Consider the following 14,115-nt stretch of genomic DNA (forward strand, 5'->3'; position numbering starts at 1 on the left):
TCTCAGATTAGCGGCAGATCAGATCGGGAGAGAGCCGGCGCTTCTGGCCATGGACCTGGATCTAATCCCGCACGAGGTCAGGCCGGTGATTACACACATCCTCATAGCTACTAGACCTAAAATCACAGAAAAACCCCCAATGTCCGTCACTGACTGAGATCGTGGCATAGGTGAATGATAATTGTCTATCAGAGAAGATAATCGCTGCATCCACCGATAATACAACATCATATCTGAGGAGGCGGGACAGCTGGCGACCATTCACACTGCGGTCACAGAGATGGGACCGAGCTATTCATGGTAATATACGGGATAGTGATCTGATGCCAGCACCCCCGCCCTGCCCCCTTCTTTTTCCTATAATATTTAGTTATATCTAAAATTTTGTTTAGCTGTCAAATGAATAGCAAAGATACTGTAATGTTGTACAATGACTGGAGGCTAAATGGTTAAAAAAAAATCCAGTCACCTCCAGAGCTGCAGTCACTATTCTTCTGTTACATCGTGTCTTATCCTTCTGTCACCTCCAGAGCTGCAGTCACTATTCTGCTGTTACATTGTGTCTTATCCTCCAGTCACTTCCAGAGCTGCAGTCACTATTCTGCTGTTGCATCGTGTCTTATCCTCCAGTCACTTCCAGAGCTGCAGTCACTATTCTGCTGTTACATCGTGTCTTATCCTCCAGTCACTTCCAGAGCTGCAGTCACTATTCTGCTGTTACATTGTCTTATCCTCCAGTCACTTCCAGAGCTGCAGTCACTATTCTGCTGTTACATCGTGTCTTATCCTCCAGTCACTTCCAGAGCTGCAGTCACTATTCTGCTGTTACATCGTGTCTTCTCCTCCAGTCACCTCCAGAGCTGCACTCACTATTCTGCTGTAACATCATGTCTTATCCTCCAGTCACCTCCAGAGCTGCACTCACTATTCTGCTGTAACATTGTCTTATCCTCCAGTCACCTCCAGAGCTGCACTCACTATTCTGCTGTTACATCGTGTCTTATCCTACAGTCACCTCCAGAGCTGCACTCACTATTCTGCTGTAACATCGTGGCTTATCCTCCAGTCACCTCCAGAGCTGCACTCACTCATTCTTCTGTTACATCGTGTCTTATCCTCTAGATCCTCCATTGCCCCCTTGGGTTCTGTGTATAGTGATCAGACATGGCACCACACCCCTTATTCTCCAGCACCGGCCCGTCATCTATCACTGCGGACATTCCGCCTGTATATAGTGAGGTTGTCAGTCCCTCCCCCAATGATGTCCTCACTGGTGTAATGACACGTATTTTCCTCCTGCAGGCGCTCTGTCCTGAGTCATGGCAGACAGAAGATTGGCTCATCCGTGTGAACAAGCATGTGACTCCTTCCGGAGACTGGACTACGAGGCGGCCGTGCAACACTGCACAGAATGTCTGCTGACCATCGGCCGCTACAAGAGCGGCGGCAGCGGTGCAACCCACCCCGCCCAGGTCACACACATCACCCGCATCAAGATCGAGAGCCTGCTGTACCGCATTGCCTCATTCCTGCAACTGGTGAGTGTGCGGGGAGGGGCCTCCGGGGCGAGGTGGGCGCTCCTCAGGAAGGGGCCGCAGGGGCGAGGTGGGCGCTCCTCAGTAAGGGACCACGGGGCAAGGAGAACGCTCCTCAGGGAGGGGCCGCAGGGACGAGGGGAACGTTCCTCAGGGAGGGGCCGCAGGGGCGAGGGGAACGCTCCTCAGGGAGGGGGCACAGGGGCGAGATGGGCGCTGCTCAGGGAGGGGCCGCAGGGGCGAGGTGGACGCTCCTCAGGGAGGGACCGCAGGGACGAGGGGAACGCTCCTCAGGGAGGGGCCGCAGGGACGAGAGGAACGTTCCTCAGGGAGGGGCCGCAGGGGAGAGGGGAACGCTCCTCAGGGAGGGGCCACAGGGGAGAGGGGAACTCTCCTCAGGGAGGGGCTGCAGGGGCGAGGGGAACCCTCCTCAGGGAGGGGCCACCAGGGCGAGGTGGGCACTACTCAGGGAGGGGCTGCAGGGGAGAGGGGAACGCTCCTCAGGGAGGGGCCGCAGGGGCGAGGGGAACGCTCCTCAGGGAGGGGCCACAGGGGCGAGGGGAACGCTCCTCAGGGAGGGGCCACAGGGGCGAGGGGAACGCTCCTCAGGGAGGGGCCGCAGGGGCGAGGGGAACGCTCCTCAGGGAGGGGCCGCAGGGGCGAGGGGAACGCTCCTCAGGGAGGGGCCGCAGGGGCGAGGGGAACGCTCCTCAGGGAGGGGCCGCAGGGGCGAGGGGAACGCTCCTCAGAGGGAAGGGCCACCAGGGCGAGGTGGGCGCTACTCAGGGAGGGGCCGCATGTGCAAGGTGGGCGCTGCTCAGGGAGGGGCCGCTGGGACGAGGGGAACACTCCTCAGGGAGGGGCCGCAGGGGCGAGAGGAACGCTCCTCAGGGAGGGGCCACCAGGGCGTGGTGGGCGCTACTCAGGGAGGGGCCGCAGGGGCAAGGTGGGCGCTGCTCAGGGAAGGGGTGCTTGTTTATTATCTGCACAGACTTCTTTCTTGGACTTTCCTAATATTGACAGCATCTTGTTTGTAGTTACTTTGTAGCTGAATAGTGAGTTCAGCTCTGGAGTGTTGCTACAGAAGTGCACAACTTTTGCTCTCAGTGATTATTTGTTTCTTTTTTGTAGAAAAACTATGATCAGGCGGATGAAGACTGTAAGCTGGGTAAGTGCCTGCCTCCCTCCCCGCCGCCTGCCTGCCTCCCTGCCGCCTGCCTCCCTGCCGCTCTCCTATATTGGGGATTCCATCCATGTATCATCCGGGGTGACCCCGGCCCTGGGATGGTATTTGTACATTTCTGGTTTACTCTTGAGCTGGTGGCAGGGATGTATCATAGAACCTGCCTGCTGACGGTCTCCTCCTCTGTCTCTGCAGTCCTGGGGCCGGGCCGCTCACAGTTGGACGCCTCCATTCACGCTGTACTGTGCTGTCTGCATCTGGAGGGGAAACTGCAGATCGTGTCCAATGTATTATCCAAGACCCTCATCGGAGAACCGCTGGTAGGAAGAAATGGGGGCACCACTCATCAGTGGGGGGAGGGGCTATCACCCATTTCTGGAAGGGAGGGGCTATCACCCATCACTGGGGGGGAGGGGGTGTGACCCATCCCTGGGGTGGAGGCAATATCACCCATCACTGTGGGGAATATCACCCATTGCTGGGGTGGAGGCACTATCACCCATCACTGGGGGGAGGCACTATCACCCATTGCTGGGGTGGAGGCACTGTCACCCATCGCTAGGGTGGAGGTAATATCACCTATCACTAGGGGGAGGCACTATCACCCATCGCTAGGGTGGATGCACTATCACCCATAGCTGGGGTGGAGGCAATATCACCCATAGCTGGGGTGGAGGCACTGTCACCCATCATTCGGGTGGAGGCACTGTCACCCATCATTGGGGTGGAGGCACTGTCACCCATCACTGGGGTGGAGGCACTGTCACCCATCATTGGGGTGGAGGCACTGTCACCCATCACTGGGGTGGAGGCACTGTCGCCCATCACTGGGGTGGAGGCACTGTCGCCCATCACTGGGGTGGAGGCACTATCAGCCATCACTGGGGTAGAGGCACTATCAGCCATCGCTGGGGTTGAGGCACTATCACCCATCGCTGGGGTAGAGGCACTATCACCCATCGCTGGGGTAGAGGCACTGTCACCCATCACTGGGGTAGAGGCACTGTCACCCATCACTGGGGTAGAGGCACTGTCACCCATCACTGGGGTAGAGGCACTGTCACCCATCACTGGGGTGGAGGCACTGTCACCCATCACTGGGGTGGAGGCACTGTCACCCATCACTGGGGTGGAGGCACTGTCACCCATCACTGGGGTGGAGGCACTGTCACCCATCACTGGGGTGGAGGCACTGTCACCCATCACTGGGGTGGAGGCACTGTCACCCATCACTGGGGTGGAGGCACTGTCACCCATCACTGGGGTGGAGGCACTGTCACCCATCACTGGGGTGGAGGCACTGTCACCCATCACTGGGGTGGAGGCACTGTCACCCATCACTGGGGTGGAGGCACTGTCACCCATCACTGGGGTGGAGGCACTGTCACCCATCACTGGGGTGGAGGCACTGTCACCCATCACTGGGGTGGAGGCACTGTCACCCATCACTGGGGTGGAGGCACTGTCACCCATCACTGGGGTGGAGGCACTGTCACCCATCTCTGGGGTGGAGGCACTGTCACCCATCACTGGGGTGGAGGCGCTGTCACCCATCACAGGGGTGGAGGCACTGTCACCCATCACAGGGGTGGAGGCACTGTCACCCATCACTGGGGTGGAGGCACTGTCACCCATCACTGGGGTGGAGGCACTGTCACCCATCACTGAGGTGGAGGCACTGTCACCCATCACTGGGGTGGAGGCACTGTCACCCATCACTGGGGTGGAGGCACTGTCACCCATCACTGGGGTGGAGGCACTGTCACCCATCACTGGGGTGGAGGCACTGTCACCCATCGCTGGGGAGGAGGCACTGTCACCCATCGCTGGGGAGGAGGCACTGTCACCCATCGCTGGGGTGGAGGCACTGTCACCCATCGCTGGGGTGGAGGCACTGTCACCCATCGCTGGGGTGGAGGCACTGTCACCCATCGCTGGGGTGGAGGCACTGTCACCCATCGCTGGGGTGGAGGCACTGTCACCCATCGCTGGGGTGGAGGCACTGTCACCCATCGCTGGGGTGGAGGCACTGTCACCCATCGCTGGGGTGGAGGCACTGTCACCCATCGCTGGGGTGGAGGCACTATCAGCCATCACTAACGGGGGTATCACTCATCCCTTAGGGTATCTGCCTGCATGTTGCCTCTTCTATTCTGTACTTTACACACACCTGCACTGTAGCAGTGGACCCCCAGTGAGGATTTGTGCAGCCCCCCGGGCCTCCAGTGAGTATTTGTGCAGCTCCCAGGGCCTCCAGTGAGGATTTGTGCAGCCCCCCGGGCCCCCAGTGAGGATTTGTGCAGCCCCCCGGGCCCCCAGTGAGGATTTGTGCAGCCCCCCGGGCCCCCAGTGAGGATTTGTGCAGCCCCCCGGGCCCCCAGTGAGGATTTGTGCAGCCCCCCGGGGCCCCCAGTGAGGATTTGTGCAGCCCCCCGGGCCCCCAGTGAGGATTTGTGCAGCCCCCCGGGCCCCCAGTGAGGATTTGTGCAGCCCCCCGGGCCCCCAGTGAGGATTTGTGCAGCCCCCCGGTCCCCCAGTGAGGATTTGTGCAGCCCCCCGGGCCCCCAGTGAGGATTTGTGCAGCCCCCCGGGCCCCCAGTGAGGATTTGTGCAGCCCCCCGGGCCCCCAGTGAGGATTTGTGCAGCCCCCGGGACCCCAGTGAGGATTTGTGCAGTCCTCCGGGGCCCCCTGTGAGGATTTGTGCAGTCCCCCGGGGCCCCCCAGTGAGGATTTGTGCAGTCCCCCGGGGCCCCCAGTGAGGATTTGTGCAGTCCCCCGGGGCCCCCAGTGAGGATTTGTGCAGTCCCCCGGGCCCCCAGTGAGGATTTGTGCAGTCCCCCGGGCCCCCAGTGAGGATCTGTGCAGTCCCCCGGGGCCCCCAGTGAGGATCTGTGCAGTCCCCCGGGGCCCCCAGTGAGGATCTGTGCAGCCCCCCGGGGCCCCCAGTGAGGATCTGTGCAGTCCCCCGGGGCCCCCTGTGAGGATTTGTGCAGCCCCCCGGGCCTCCAGTGAGGATCTGTGCAGTCCCCCCGGGCCCCCAGTGAGGATTTGTGCAGCCCCCCGGGGCCCCAAGTGAGGATTTGTGCAGCCCCCCGGGGCCCCCTGTGAGGATTTGTGCAGCCCCCCGGGGCCCCCTGTGAGGATTTGTGCAGTCACCCGGGCCCCCAGTGAGGATTTGTGCAGTCCCCGGGTCCCCCTGTGAGGATTTGTGCAGCCCCCCGGGCCCCCAGTGAGGATTTGTGCAGCCCCCCGGGGCCCCCTGTGAGGCTCTGTGCAGTCCCCCGGGGCCCCCTGTGAGGACCTGTGCAGTCCCCCGGGGCCCCCTGTGAGGATTTGTGCAGCCCCCAGTGAGGATTTGTGCAGCCCCCCGGGGCCCCCTGTGAGGCTCTGTGCAGTCCCCCGGGGCCCCCTGTGAGGATCTGTGCAGTCCCCCGGGGCCCCTGTGAGGATTTGTGCAGTCCCCCGGGGCCCCCTGTGAGGCTCTGTGCAGTCCCCCGGGGCCCCCAGTGAGGATTTGTGCAGTCCCCGGGTCCCCCTGTGAGGATTTGTGCAGCCCCCCGGGGCCCCCAGTGAGGATTTGTGCAGCCCCCCGGGCCCCCAGTGAGGCTCTGTGCAGTCCCCCCCGGGGCCCCCTGTGAGGATCTGTGCAGTCCCCCGGGCCCCCAGTGAGGCTCTGTGCAGTCCCCCGGGCCCCCAGTGAGGATTTAGTGTGATAGTATGTAACAATGGGTGAGCGCAGGTGAGATGTATCCGCTGAAGATCAGAGTGTTATCTGCACTGATACAGTGGGACTAAAGGCCCCGTCACACATAGTCACAATTTTTGTGACACAACAGCGATCTCACCAGCGAGATCGCTGTGTGTGACAGCGATCAGCGACCGGCCCCCATGCCTGCAGGAAAGCCCAGGACTTTTTTTTGGTCGCTGGTCTCCCGCTGGCCACCATGCACATCGGGTATCCAAGTGACGCACGTCCCTTAGAAACCCGATGTGTACGTTAGTTACCAGCTCCCTGCATCAGCGCGCTGGTTACTAATGTGCACAGTGACGCTGGGCGTCGCTGGTGCTGATCGCTGGTGAAGCTGTCTGTGTGTCAGCTCACCAGCGATCACATAGCGATTCACCAGCGATCCTGACACATTGATGTTGTTGTCAGGATCGCTGGTGAGTCACTATGTGTGACTCCAGCCTAAACCCCAGCGGTCAGCAGCATGAAGGCCATTCACTGTCAACTCCAGGGAGTAAACAGCAAATATTAGACAATCACTGAGCTGCCCTCCCTGGGGGTCTGCAGACCCTGTGACCGTTAGTTCTGTTTGTCCCTATGTTATCTGATATGTCGGGAGCCCGGACCCCATCACCTCCGAGAGGGAGGGTCTAGGAGTCTCACACTGACGACCGCCATCTCATGTGGTCTTTCTCCACTAGAACGGGATGGTGACCAAGGACCTGTCACGGCTAAAGATCCTGCTTGCGGAGATCGAGGTAAGGAGACATGCTGGGGGTGTTGTAGTTGGGTAGCAGAGCTCCAGCTCTTCCCAGATTATTCAGGGCGAAGAAAAGTACAAGACCCCCACATAGCTTGTAAAACCACAGGAGAGCTCTGACATCGGGCTCGGCTCCTCTTACTGCTGCATTCCCCCTGACACTGCGCTCGACTACAAAATTTACTGCAGACCCAACGACGCCTCACTTGGCCCCCAATATTAACTGCGCCCCCCAAAGCCACATTTGGCCCTCAATATTTACTGTGCCCCTGACGCATCCCCAATTATTTTCCACGGCCTCTGACGCCGCACTCCACCCCCATGTTTTGCTGCGCCCCCTGACGCCAACCCGATTATTTGTCGCGACCCCTGACCCCCATTGTTTGCCTTGACCCCTGACCCCTGTTATTTGCCACGACTCTGACTCTCCTCTTCTGATTGCAGAATGTCGCCTCCTCCGTTCAGTCCAGTTTCCACGTAGAGGACTTGGATGACGGTAAGACGTCCTGCACTGATACTGGGCTGCTCCACATGGGCTGGTGCTGTATACTGGGAACACTGGGGGTTTCTTGTCTGGAAAACACAGGGGGACATTCCTGTATGTGGCGTGGTGCGAATCTGAGGGAGTACAAGAAGTATCATTCAAGGTCAGGGGAGCCATGGAGACACCACCTGAGAGCGGTAACATCACACCTTGGTCTCCTTTACTGCAGTGTCCTAATGCCCCTAGAGACCAAAATCTGTCATCAGTTACATCACCATCGCTTAAAGGGGAATTCCTCCGTAAAGGATAGTCATCTGGTCCGGCTGTGGGGACTTCTCTATGTAACCTCCAACAAGTCTGTCATTACAGCTTGGCAGAAAAGAAGGTGCAGGGCGCTCCCCTCTAAAATAAGATGGCGGGTGCGAGGGTTCTACTCATAGATCCTCAGGTTTAGAGATGGGCGAAAGTTCAGCGTCCATACCAAACACCTACTGTTCAGACATGGCCACCGAACACTGGGTGCACATGACAGCGTGGCGAACACTGCTTCTGATCGGTGGTAAAATCATCAAAGCCGGTCAGGCAGCCTTGGTTCCCACGCTGTCAAATGAAGGCGTGAGCGCGCAGCTGTCATCGGAGGTATAAAATTTACCTATGGTCATTGGTGTCGGCTGATGGAACTACTGCTCCCATCAGCCGACGCCTTTTGCCGTTAATAACAGTGAGAGCAGAGCGGCAGATGGGAGTATTCATCGGCCGGCATCTGCGCTGTAAATAAATAATTAAAAAAACAACCTGAGTGGGTTCCCCTGTATATTTATTAACCAGCCAAGCAAAACTAACAGCTGTGGGCTGCAACCCTCAGCTGTCAACATTAACAAGTCTGGATATCAAGAATAGAGGGGTCCAAACTCTGATTTTTTTTTAAAATTATTTATATAATTAAAACCGTTGTGTGTGTGTGGAGTCCCCTCCGTTATTGACAACGAGCCAAGCTAAAGCAGACAGCTGGGGGCTGGTATTCTCAGTTTGGAAAGGGGCCATGGATATTGAGCCCCTTCCCAGACTAAAAATAGCAGCCTGCAGCAGCTCAAATAAAAATCATCTATTAGATATGCCAGTTCTGGTGCTTTGCCCAGCTCACACAGAGAATACATTCCTTTATTAGAAATAAAACAAAAGACTTTTTTATTTAAAAATAGCCAACGTTTCCTGTAATAAAATAAAAAGCAACACTATCCCTCACCTGTCCGATGTTCTGTCCAACGCTGTAATCCATGTCTGGGGGATAAATAGTTTTCAGCCTGGACGGTCGCATCATGTGGAATGAGCTGCTGTGAGTGCAGCATCAGTGACCAGCGGTGAGATCCCCGCTAGCACAGTGAGAAAGTCGCATGGTGCAAAGGTGAGTTCGCCGGGAGAATTTCACTGAGGTGAATTTGAACTGCGGTGAACTCGCCTCTGCACCATGAGAGTTTTTCTCACTGTGTTAGCGTAGATCTCACCGAGGTCACAGCGGTTCAGCTCGGCTGGGAACGCAGCCTCAGTGATCGGCAGTAACCTCGATGACGTCACGTCTTGTCACTGATGCTGCGCTCACAGTGATTCTCTGCCTGAACAATCACATCTTGGCATCGTCCAGGACCTGGACTCCAGGTTGAAAACTGTTTATCCCCCAGACATGGATTACGCCGTGGGACAGAACGTCGGACAGGTGAGGGATATTATTTTTTATTTTAGTTTTATTACAGGAGATGAGGGCTTCGGTTGAAAAAGGCATTAGGTGAGTATAACTGTGTTTTGTTATTTTTAAATAAAAAAGGAAACGTGTATTGTTACATTTCTAATAAAGGGCTTTATTCTGGCTTTGTCTTTATTTACCATACAATTTATAGGATTAATAATGGATAGGTGTCTTATAGACTCCTCTCCAGTAGTAAGCCGTTGGCTTTGATGTCACCTGACAATACATAGGTGACATCAGTCCCACAAATATGAACCCCACGTGAGACTGCTACAGGGCAAGTGGGAAGAAACTGGAAAGCGCCAGAATTGGCACATCTAATAGATGCGCCTTTTCTGGGTGGCTGCTGGCTGCTAGTTTTATTTGAGGGATGTCAATTTCCATAGCCCCTTACCAGCCTGAGAATACCAGCCCCCAGCTGTCTGCTTTCAACTTAGTTTGTTGTAAAAAATGGGAGGGACTATTAAAATTATTTATTTAAATAAAAAAAATCAGAGTGGGGACCCCACTATTCTTGACAACCAGCCTTGCTAAACCTGACAGCTGAGGGTTTCAACCTCCAGCTGTCTGTTTTGCCTGGCTGGTTATCAGAAATACAGTGGAACCCACGCCATTTTTATTTTAATTATTTATTTACAGCGCAGGCGCCGGCTGATGAATACTCCCATTTGCCGATCTGCTCTCACTGTTATTAGCGGCAGCAGCTGATAGGAGCAGTAGTTCCATCAGCCAACACCAGTGATGGGAGGTGAACCCTATACCTCCGATCACAGCTGAGGGCTGAAATGACAGTGTGAGAACCGTGTCTGTCTAACCAGCAGTGATGATTTTACCGCCAATCAGAAGTAGTGTTAGCCTCCCTGTCATGCACATGTTAGGGTATGTGCACACATGGTTTTTTGTCTCTGCGGATTTTGTAGAGAAAACCGCAGGTAAATCCGCAGGACAAAGACCTGCGGTTTATCTGCAGTTTTGCCTGCGGTTTTACACCTCATACTGGATGAGGTGTAAAACTGCAGCGTTTCTGCACCAAACAATTGACATGCTGGGTTTTGAAAACCGCAGCAAAACCGCGCGGAAAAAAACGCAGCATGTGCACAGCTTTTATTTATTTCCATAGGAAATAAAGGTACTGTACAACGCAGCAGAATCTGCTGCGTTTCTGCAGAGCCAAAAACGCTGCGGAAACGCAGCAGAAACCGCAAAGTGTGCACATACCCTTAGTGTGGCAAACACTGGATGTTCGGGCCTCCCATTCAAGTGAATGGGGTACAGGTTTTGGTACCCAAACTTTTTGTAACTGTTCAGCCGGACCCGAACATCCAGGGGTCCACCAGTGTCTACTCATGTTACCCCCCTATGTGATTGTAATGATTATGTGCCATCTACTATTGCCCAGGTACACAGGATGGATGGCAGTTCCGGCCTCCACCCCGAGGTGTCACCAGCAGCGAAGAGTACACGCTGTGTAAGAGGTGAGTGACCCCAGATCCATCATTTCTGTCCAGTGTCAGTACAGGTGTCCACCAGAATCAGTAATGTAATGTACGTACACAGTGACTGCACTAGCAGAATAGTGAGTGCAGCTCTGGAGTATAATACAGGAGGTAACTCAGGATCAGTAATGTAATGTATGTACACAGTGACTGAACCAGTTGAATAGTGAGTGCAGCTCTGGGGTATAATACAGGATGTAACTCAGGATCAGTAATGTATGTACACAGTCACAGCACCAGCAGAATAGTGAGTGCAGCTCTGGAGTATAATACAGGATGTAACTCAGGATCAGTAATGTAATGTATGTACACAGTGACTGCACCAGCAGAATAGTGAGTGCAGCTCTGAGGTATAATACAGGATGTAACTCAGGATCAGTAATGTAATGTATGTACACAGTGACTGCACCAGTTGAATAGTGAGTGCAGCTCTGGGGTATAATACAGGATGTAACTCAGGATCAGTAATGTATGTACACAGTCACAGCACCAGCAGAATAGTGAGTGCAGCTCTGAGGTATAATACAGGATGTAACTCAGGATCAGTAATGTAATGTATGTACACAGTGACTGCACCAGTTGAATAGTGAGTGCAGCTCTGGGGTATAATACAGGATGTAACTCAGGATCAGTAATGTAATGTATGTACACAGTGACTGCACCAGCAGAATAGTGAGCGCAGCTTTTGAGTGTAGTTCAGAATGGAGGGCAGGTATGCACACTCTAGTGTAGCCACACGCTCTCAACGTCCATCCTTCCTCCGCAGGTTCTTGGAGCAGGGCATTTGCCGGTATGGAGCTCAGTGCACGTCGGCGCACTCGCAGGAGGAGCTGGAGGAGTGGCAGAAGCGTTACGCCTCGCGCCTCATCCGCCTAAAGCAACAGAAGGAGAACACGCAATGTTCGGGCAGCTACATGGAGTCCCTGATTGAGAAGTGGATGAATTCCCTGTCGCCGGAGCGAGTGGTGAGCGAGGAGCAGGGCGCTGGTCCTGATGGGGTGATGTACAGAGTTACATAGAGCAGCCTCTAGTGCCATGCAGAGTATTTCAGGAGCTGCTTGTTCCTCTGTGTTACCGCCTGTTCCGCTTCTTCCCCAGCTCAGTGAATGTGTGGATGGCGTGCACGTGGAGTTCAGCCCAGATCTGTCTGTGACCGTTACCACCAAGAAGTCTCAGCAGACGTGGACATTTCTCCTGACGTGTAAGGTAGGAGAATTATGAGGTCGTCCGCTGTGCCTGCCCCTCGTTGAGTCTTCCACTGTGCTGGCCCTTCGCTGGGTTGTCTGCTGTGCCGGGCCCTCGCTGGGTCAGGGGGTCATCCGCTCTACCGGCCCCTCCTCTCTGAGCCACCATCTTTCTCCCCGCAGCCAGCGAGGACACTGCAGCGCGTGGCTCTGCTGTATGACGCTCACAGACCTCACTTTAGTATCGTGGCGATATCGGCCGGGGACGGGAACACACAGGCGTCACAGGAGGTGCCCGACAGCTGCCAGGAGTGGGTCGGGGAGAAGATGTCGCAGAATGGCCTGGACCACTGCCTGTACACAGTGGTCATCACCTTCACCACCGAAATATTCGGCACCTTCCGCCAGACGGTGGTGTTCGACTTTGGGGTGGAGCCGGTACTGATGCAGAGGATCATGGTGGACGCTGCTTCAACTGAAGGTGATTGGGGTCCAAAGAGCTGATCTGGGTCTGGGGTCTGTGCTCAAGTCACCTCCGCAGCTGCACTCATACTTCTGATTCTGCCCTCAGATCTTGAATACTTGATGCACGCCCGGCAGCAGCTGCTAACCACGGCGAAACGCTGGGACTCCATGTCTAAGACCATCGTGGAGTTCGAGCCCAACGAGACTACTGAGCTGGAGAGGAGCCTCCTTGGCCGATACCAAATTCCCCTCTCTGCCGACCAGCTGTTTACACAGTCTGTCCTGGATAAGTCGCTGACCAGGACCAACTACCAGTCCCGGCTGCATGACTTGCTGTATATCGAGGAGATCGCCCAGTACAAGGAAGTCAGCAAGTAAGTGTGGCCCGGCAGGGGGTAAAGGGCTCCGACATCCGGCAGGTTCCATCGGTTCATCCACCAGAGGGCACCATTGCTGTTAGATAACGAAGGGGTGATGTGACCTGCGGTCATATACAGGGTATTATTGGCGTGACCCATGATCATATACAGGGTATTATTGGCGCACCGTCACTTTAATGTCTTTGCGCTGATGTCCAATGTCTTGCTGCAGCTCTCTGCTGTCAGCCATTAATACCTTCTTTACCTGCAGGTTTAACATCAAGGTGCCGCTGCAGCTGGTGGCGAGCTTCATGCTGACGGGCGTCTCCGGAGGAGCCAAATACGCCCAGAATGGGCAGCTGTTCGGACGCTTTAAGCTCACCGAGACGCTTTCTGAGGACACCCTCGCCGGCCGACTGGTGATGACCAAAGTCAATGCTGTGTTCCTGCTGCCGGTGTCTAAGGAGAAGCTGGCGCAGAGCCAAGGGGGCAAGGAGAAGGTATATGAGGCGGTGATTGAGGAAAAGACGAAGGACTACATCTTCCTGAGGATATGCAAGGACTGCTGCGAGGAGCTGCGGCTGCGGGCCGACCGGGAGATGCAGGTGAGGAGTCCAGGAAAGGGGCACGTCCTCCAGTCTCCCTGCTTTCGTGTATCGGGGCTTCTGACCTCCTCTTGTCTCCCCACTTGCCCGTGTCGGGGCCTCTGACCTCCTCTTGTCTCCCTGCTTGACCGTGTCGGGGCCTCTGACCTCCTTTTGTCTCCCTGCTCGCCCGTGTCGGAGAATTTGACCCTCATCTGTCTCCCCGCTCACCCGTGTCGGGACCTCTGACCTCTGTCTCCTCTCCCCCAGGTCGAGCTCCAGTTCCAGCTGAACCGGCTGCCGCTGTGTGAAATGCACTTCGCCTTGGACCGGATAAGGGATAACGGGATTCTCTTTCCAGATCTAAGTGCGACGCCCCCGATACCCTGGAGCCCCAACAGGTACATTCCCTCCTCGGCCCTCCCCTCTGCTCCGCCTCCCCTCTTTGCTCCTCCCGGCGTCCCACCTCGCTCCTCCCTCCCGGCGTCCCTCCTCGCTCCTCCCTCCCGGCGTCCCTCCTCGCTCCTCCCTCCCGGCGTCCTTCCTCGCTCCTCCCTCCCGGCTTCCCTCCTCCCTCCTCGCTCCTCCCTCCC

The 14,115-nt window shown here is 56.0% G+C and overlaps 1 protein-coding gene across 1 annotated transcript in view; it reads left to right on the forward strand.

The window, feature by feature from the left end:
* The window catches only part of HELZ (helicase with zinc finger), a 67,022-nt gene that overhangs the window by 25,547 nt on the left and 27,360 nt on the right, over positions 1 to 14,115 (forward strand). The window contains exons 2-13 of the mRNA XM_073579809.1: positions 1,303 to 1,538; positions 2,667 to 2,703; positions 2,914 to 3,038; positions 7,148 to 7,204; positions 7,651 to 7,702; positions 10,834 to 10,909; positions 11,697 to 11,895; positions 12,029 to 12,136; positions 12,298 to 12,595; positions 12,686 to 12,953; positions 13,210 to 13,543; positions 13,793 to 13,923. Coding sequence (XP_073435910.1) covers positions 1,320 to 1,538; positions 2,667 to 2,703; positions 2,914 to 3,038; positions 7,148 to 7,204; positions 7,651 to 7,702; positions 10,834 to 10,909; positions 11,697 to 11,895; positions 12,029 to 12,136; positions 12,298 to 12,595; positions 12,686 to 12,953; positions 13,210 to 13,543; positions 13,793 to 13,923 — 1,904 coding nt within the window. The 5' untranslated portion in view covers positions 1,303 to 1,319. The remainder of the gene's footprint in view (positions 1 to 1,302; positions 1,539 to 2,666; positions 2,704 to 2,913; positions 3,039 to 7,147; positions 7,205 to 7,650; positions 7,703 to 10,833; positions 10,910 to 11,696; positions 11,896 to 12,028; positions 12,137 to 12,297; positions 12,596 to 12,685; positions 12,954 to 13,209; positions 13,544 to 13,792; positions 13,924 to 14,115) is intronic.

Source organism: Dendrobates tinctorius, unplaced genomic scaffold (genome assembly GCF_039654945.1).
Source record: "Dendrobates tinctorius isolate UK_male_01 unplaced genomic scaffold, ASM3965494v1 ptg000063l, whole genome shotgun sequence".
NCBI lineage: Eukaryota > Metazoa > Chordata > Amphibia > Anura > Dendrobatidae > Dendrobates > Dendrobates tinctorius.